The sequence below is a fragment of the Anoplophora glabripennis genome, unplaced genomic scaffold (assembly GCF_000390285.2).
Source record: "Anoplophora glabripennis isolate ALB-LARVAE unplaced genomic scaffold, Agla_2.0 scaffold1174, whole genome shotgun sequence".
In the NCBI taxonomy this organism is placed as follows: domain Eukaryota; kingdom Metazoa; phylum Arthropoda; class Insecta; order Coleoptera; family Cerambycidae; genus Anoplophora; species Anoplophora glabripennis.
Genome location: NW_019417561.1, coordinates 12,552 through 20,398, shown reverse-complemented (window position 1 = coordinate 20,398; position 7,847 = coordinate 12,552). Strand labels below are relative to the sequence as shown.

The 7,847-nt window shown below is 32.5% G+C and overlaps 1 protein-coding gene across 1 annotated transcript in view; it reads left to right on the top strand.

The window, feature by feature from the left end:
* Positions 1 to 5,130, top strand: part of LOC108912966 (exostosin-1) — an 18,772-nt gene extending 13,642 nt beyond the window's left edge. The window contains exon 4 of the mRNA XM_018718400.1: positions 3,930 to 5,130. Coding sequence (XP_018573916.1) covers positions 3,930 to 5,036 — 1,107 coding nt within the window. The 3' untranslated portion in view covers positions 5,037 to 5,130. The remainder of the gene's footprint in view (positions 1 to 3,929) is intronic.
* Positions 5,131 to 7,847: the final 2,717 nt, after the last annotated feature.

The following is a 7,847-nucleotide window of genomic DNA, read 5'->3' as shown; positions in this document are numbered from 1 at the left end:
TTCGTGACTTGCGGTCTGCGCAAGTCACGAACATACATTTTTTCTAGACTTGTGTTATAAATATGCTACCACAATTTTTTTTCTGTTTATGTCTGGTTGTACATATAACAAAGGCAAATGAACTAACGCTTGCTATAATGATGGGGCTTGAGAGCAAAATTTAAGTAATGCCGAATGGAAGTTCCATAAGATAAACAAAAGCAAAGGGTTGTTTGTTTGTCGTTGTTACGTTTCCGAGATCGAAAGGGAATGTTTCGAGTAATGTTTCAAACTCTCTTCAATAGGAATGTTTCGGCTATGTTTCACTAAGTAAGTTTTCAAGTGCTACATTTCTGTAATGAAACAGCAACGTTTCTAGTTATTGTTTCAAATGTGTAGTAAAACAGCTCATTTGCAACGTTTCATTTACGTTTCGTGTTTAGTGGGAGTGATGTAAATTTTTAGGACTTTTAAATCCAATATTAATTTTTTCTTCAAATAATAAAGAAACTGTTAGATATAAAAAAAAACGTTTGTTTCATTTAATACATTTTTTGAATTTCAATCAGCTTTTGAATAAATTATAATATGAGTATATATAAATTGCCCTTCGGTTTCACTCTATATTCCTCGAGTACTTACGTATCATATTGCGATTTGTCATTGTCGTTTGTCTATAATACCTATAATAATTGTAGTAGTGGTTTAGGCAAGTTTTTATTGTTTAATAGTTTGGAGTAAAACAAAATGGCAAGTGAAATTCGCGAATTGGTGAGTAGCAATGTTAATGTATTGTTAATGTTTTTATTAGATAGAATTTAGTACGTTGACTTTCGATGGTAAATTATTTATTTCAAAATTAAAACCTACGCCTGATTTGAAAAATTTTACAAATAAAAACAATTGCGGAAGTAGGTAACGGATCATTTAGTAAAAATTGGTACAATAAATATCTTGGATATTCAGATCTGAAACATAATGAATCCTTAAAAAAAAAGGAGCGATCGAATTAGCATACATATTCATCATTAAAATTTAAATTATTAGGGAAAAAAACATTCAAACTTTTCTTGATTCCGCATTTCGTGAGCATATTTTAAAACATAATAAAGTCGTGGACGAAAATAGACATTGTAAAGCACTTTATTGATATGATTATTTATTTAGCTACACAAGAATAAGATTTAATGATCATAATGAATCAGACAATTCCATTAATCAAGGCAATTTTCGTGAGCTTGCAAACTTACTTTCAAGGTACGATAATAAATTTAAAGTGTTTTTAGAAAAAAGTAGTTTTTAGCAGCCTTTCAAAAACTATTCAAAATGATTTAATAGAGAGCATCAATGGAGTAGCATCCGAAGTGATATTTTCAGAAATAAGAAATGCTCTATATTTCGCGGGCAAGTACCCAAATGAAACAACGGATGTTAAATGCTTATCTCAGTTATTAGTAGTTTTTAGATATGTTCATTGTGGTAAAGTAGTTGAAAGATTTATGGGATTTTTTTATGTAAGCAAGGGGAAAAAAGCTGTGGATCATTTGTTAACAGAAAATTTAAAAAATTTTGATATAGAAAATAAATTAGTAGGCCAGTAGAGTGCAATTATTCCTATATGATATTAAGTTACATGAGAGAAAAAATATTTTGCCCACCCATCTCAAAAAGCCACGAGCCGCCACTGGTAGTAACACAACTCTAAAAACTCAATTATCTGTAACTGATAAGTGCAGTAGAAAAATTCAATCCATTTTTTCTGAAACAATCCATTTTAACATCCAGCAGGTATATATTTTTTACAATAAATAAAGAAGAGTTTCATAAAATATGTTATCTAAAAATTTTTACCATCCAATAAATGGCAATTAAAAAAAATATATTCTTAGTAAGCTCTATGCCTTAGGTAAGAAATAGTCTGATATTCATTTTCGGAGACTGCAAAAACTTTCATATAGTGAATTTCCTTGAAATATTACATTAGAATGTAATGTTGAATTGTATTATTATTACATTACTGTTGAATAATGTTGAATATTACACTAGAAAATATAAACTATTAAGCACTAAGCTCTTAAGTATGTATAGCAGTACCGGATTAAGAGTTTCGTAAGCCCCAAGCATACAAGTCATGTATGCCCTCTGTTGCTTGGATTTGGATGGTAGAAAATAACACAAAGTAAAGGAGAGGAGGTCCCTGGAGAACGGGGGCCCCAAGCACGTGCTTGGAATGCTTATACGTTAATCTGCCACCGATTTATAATATTCGAAAAAATTAATTTCTCTTAAAATTTTCACTAACTATGGCATGTTTCAGAAAAATAACGGTTTGTAAACCTGCACGTCTTTCCCACTTTAATCACAACTCTGTCTCCTTTTGTTTCCAAGATCCCTGTACTAAATATGGAAAAACACCGTCCGTATACTACTAATATCTTCAGAAATTCTATCACAATTTTTTCATCTAGATTTATGTCTGAACCTATGTTAAAACTAGAAACCTACTGTATTTGAAAATCATTAAAAATAAAAAAAGTATGACACTTAAAAAACCCCTGCAGCAATACAGCAATCAAGTCGTAATAGTTAAAAAATACAAATAAGTTCGTAATACCACATCACATTTTTCAACAGTATTTTATAGCTATTTTATAATTATTTGAACTTCAATACAAAAGCTGAAAATATAAATGGAATATACTACTATACTCTTATACAGATCTGGACAAAATACTTTTAAAATGTATTTAAAGTACAAATTACAAAATACTAGTACGAAAGTATTTAAAATACTTAAAAACAAAATTCTTTGGCAGAGTATTTTCAATATAAATTACTTACTATTTAAAATAGTATTTTAAGTATATTGAAAATATTCATTAACAGTGTTTAAAATATTTTTGTGAAATATTAAATCTGAAACTCTTAAGATGTGACTTAAAAAAATAAATTGTATGTGTAATGTAGGCCCGATTTCAAGTTAATCAAAAAATTTAAAAAGAAAACTAAACATGATAGTCTGGAAACAATCATTTTCATCTGGATTACAGAAATACAGAATATTTAATTCGCTCACAATTTTTTATTAATTTTTCTTAGCCCACTAATATGATAAAAGTGATGATAGTGACCTAAAAGGTAGTAGACAGAATAGCCATGGGCGTAGTTAGGATTTTTGCGTGGGGTGGGTCCAGGGCCTTTAAAAAAAACCTTACACAATCAGCGACTTACCGATGTAAAATCTCAAAACATAAAGACTCTCGTTTGATTATAAAAAAAGGCCGCGCCGCACAGTCAGCGACTTACCTATATGAGAAACATGACATTATTGGATCTTTTTTTCTGGGGTGGACTGTGCACACCTCTGCCTCCCCCCCATGAGAATAGCAATAACACAACGCACATTGCAGAATGCAGAGTAGAATGCGCTAAATCCAGGCGTGCAGGTGCGTAATTTTTCTTAGCACTTGTACCAGTCGCTAGGTTCGAGTATTTTAAATACTCAATGGTATTTAAATTACTTTTAGAAGATTTTAAATACTTTTTTAAAATACAAAATACTTTATTAAAGTATTTGTAATACAAAATATTTTTTGGGGTTATACCAAAAGTATTTTAATTACAAAATACCTACTATTTTATATTTAAAATAGTATTTGGTATTTTTTTGTCAAAATACCCCCAGCTCTGCTCTTATTTGTTATGTTTTTTACCAATGTATTTTATCAGTCTGTTTAAAAAAATTTTAGTTCCTGATTAGTTAGCTCCACAGAACTGACCACACTGTAATATTAAAAAACACTATCTATATCATACACTGTACTACATAATACTTTGAAAATTAGTGATATTTAAAAGTCAGTTGTCAGTTAATAATATTTAAACATTAATGATTGTGTAATTTATAAAACTTTTAATAAACGAGTAAAATGACTTAATATTGCTTTTAGGTACCCCACGTGATTCGTTCTTTAACACCAAATAAAATATTGCAACTTCGTCAACAAACACAAATCTTGTGGGATCGATATTTTTCATCAATAGAAAAAATTGTATTTACAACTTTAGAAATAATACGCCAAAGACTTCCAAAACAACCAATCCGTGATGGGACAATATGGAATAATTTTCCTGGAGCACTAGTAACATTATCACAGTTTTCAGATTTTGAGGATGATTTTCCGTTTCATTTAGAAAAAGAGGAAAATATAGGGTTTACCGCTGTTATATACTGCCAATTAGGTCTCCCTTTGGTTAGCAACTCGCCACTCTACCGTTTGGTAAATCACGTTGGTCGAAGTAAATATGTTTCTAAAATTTTAATTGTCTGGTCTAGTGAGAAACGATCACTTAGTAAAAATCGTTGGCCAAGTTTACCAGTTCATGTTCCATTACACATTATTCAACCTGCTGTGAATTCTAACAGTGGTAATGAACAAACGAAATTGAGTATTTCGCAACGATTTTTTAATCATAAAGAAATACAAACAGAAGCAATATTATCTCTAGATGAAGATACTGTCTTAACTACAGATGAAATAGACTTTGCCTTTATTGTGTGGAAACAGTTTCCAGATCGTATTGTTGGGTATCCAGGAAGGTCTCATTATTGGGATGATTCAAAATCAACTTGGGGTTACACCTCTAAATGGACCAATGATTACTCTATTGTTTTAACAGGGGCAGCTTTTTATCATAAATATTATAACCATTTGTATACTGAATGGTTAAGCCCATTATTACATAAGACAGTTGAACAGAGTCAAAACTGTGAAGACATTTTGATGAATTTTTTAATTAGTCATGTGACTCGACGACCTCCTATAAAGGTTACACAAAGAAAACAATACAAAGAACAACCTAGTGCTGGTACTTGGTCTCCGTGGAATGATCCTGATCATTTTATCCAAAGGCAGACCTGCTTAAATACTTTTGCGGCAGTATTTGGATACATGCCATTATTGCGGTCGAACTTACGATTAGACCCAGTACTGTTCAAGGATCCTGTTTCGAATAAAAGAAAAAAATACCGTAGAATCGAATTAGTGGGTAGTTAATACAATATTTGTATCTAAACTTTTCAATATACCATGTATCAATTTTATATCATGTATTACAATATTAAAGGATATGAAATTGCAAATTATACAGAAACAACATATTTTTTTATTATACTTAACCTTGCTACAAATAATAATGATAACCATTATAATTATATGTAATTATGATAATAATAATATTTTTTGACCAAAATATAATAAAAAAATACTCGGAAAAAAAAGAAAAATATCAAGAACTGACAATAGAAATAAGAAGACATTTGGAAAGAAAAAAATTGATTTTTATTAACAATCTGCATTTTTGTCAAATTTTTAATTTAAATGAAAATTAAGTAAGAATATGTAAAAAATTAAAAATCGGTAAAATCTGAAATTCGTTCACAATCCGGGAGTGGTTGGTTCTGATGTTGCGCCACATTGGTGAGCCATGTTTACGATTCGGTAGTGTGGCCTCACGATGAAGAGCAGTTAAATTTCCGACGGCGCTCCCGCCGAGCAGCGCACAAGCTGTTTTGAATCTATACTCCGCGGTCGAAATTATAGAGAGTGATTCAGACATAATATAAAAACACTATTACCATAATCTGTATAAAATATAAAATGATTTTTATACGGTTCGATATTATTTATCTTTGTGCCGCTCGCTATGCACATCGACAGAATCTATAATCGTCTATAGACTGAGTTACACTGAACGTCGATCTATATTCTATCTCTGTCTTTTGCACTTGGTAGGGAGTAGGGAAATTCTTTTTTAGTGGGTGTAAACGGACTTGATTTATCCGTCCTGAGAAACGTCATAGCATAAGCGTAGACGAGGGGTCTAATTCCATGGNTGTTCAAAATTTTATCCACCAATGTGTAAACACATTTGGGTCCGTTGTACTCAGTTTCTACGAACTAACACAAATGTTGTCTTGTTTCACCATAACACAAATGATAAATTAAAACGATATCCATCAACTCCGAGTACACGCAAACTATTTTTGACACTAACTACTAAAAACCTATCGTAAACACCACAGATAACAGGTAAATATCGCAACGACGATTGCAAAATCCGAATTCAGTATTCGGAGTCGCTGAGGCCACGTGGCGAATGACGCTACAGACTACAGTTGTCCAGCTATGTAGTGGTTGAATGTACTATAACTTCAATATTTTTTTTCTCAGAAACTAAGGATTTTACAAACATTTTTTTTACGATATTGATTCCATTTCTCATGCTGCATCTATTCCCAAATTTTTTTAGATAAGTTGAATCACCTATATTTTTTATGATTCCTAGTGCCATTGCAATTTAGTTCCTGAAAGCAATATTTGGAGGCCTATATCTGAGTGGGCATCGACATTTGAATAAGAATAGATTGGTTTAAATTATAAAAAAGTTCAATAAAGGCACAAATTTGGCAAAAGGTTTAAGTGTAGTAGCCAGTGGCGTCTCGTTCGGGTGGGCAGGGTGGTCAGTACCTACCCTGATAATTGCAGAAAAATTAAAGAAAAATGTGCATACATATACCAAAGTAATTTGACCTAATTTTATAAAATTAAATCTACACTGCATTACCTCCTAACTACTCCCGCTACCAAATTTTAAAATTATAATTTAATTATGATCTCAGCAGCAACCAACATTACATTCGGGCTGGCCCGTAGCCGCTGAACTAAACGACGCCGTCCCTTGCCTGCTTATACGTACCTATGACTAGAGAGTAATCGGAAACGTAAGTGGTTTACCAATTCAGAATATTTGCGCCACGCCGGGCAAGCTCGAATATGCCCGTCGAGTGCTGTATCGGCTAAGGCCAGCTAATAGTCCGGGAGCCAGCTGCAGAATTCGTTGAGTTATTTTCTAGATAAAAAAATTGAGTTTACATGACAGTTTTTACCCCAACTAAGGTCAGGCAGTGATATGAAACTCCTAGAGCGGTAATGGTGGGTACCACCCTACCCTCCAACGCGTATGGATATTAAAAAAATTTTGAAAACTTTAAATGGACCAAACTCAAGAATAAGGCATTTGATGCTGTGTTTAGTCGATTAAAGCTAGTCAGCTGGCTCATTGATGGTAATTAGTACGTCAGCTGACCGTCAGAACAGGTGAGATGAAAAAATAATTGAAAATTATTTTTTTTATGTACTGAAATTAAAATATATTGCAACTTATAGTGCATATAGGGACATAAAAATAGTCAGCTGGCCAATCGTTGGTAATAAGATCGTCAGCGGAGGCAGTCAAACCCCTTGCGGCAGCGAGCTCGTGAGAACATCGAATGATATGTTTTTCGCATTAACTGACTACTCTTTTGCCCATGAACCGCCAGCTGACAATGTTTATTGCTTTGTATACACAATAAACTATCGTTTGGACCCATTTTTGACTGATAAAAAATTTTTTCCTGCAAAATACGAGCAAAAGATACCTCATGTTACGTTGCGGCCAGCGGATTTATCTATGTTTCTCTCGACTGACGGACTTTTTTCCCCGACGACTGCCAACTGACAATATTTTTTGCTTTGTATACGCAATAAACTATCGCTTGAACCCATTTTAGATTGATAAAAAAAAATTTCCTGCAAAATACGAGCAAAAGATCCCTCATGTTACGTTGCAACCAGCGGAGTTACCTGTATATTTCTCTCGACGAACGGACTTTTTTTACCCATGTACTGATATTTGACGAAATTTTTTCATTTGAGCACATAATATGCTATCATTTAAACCCGTTTTAGCTACTCAAAATTTTTGCATAACCTTGTAATTACGTGAATATTCATGACTGTGCATCGGTCTGATTCGCGTCTTAA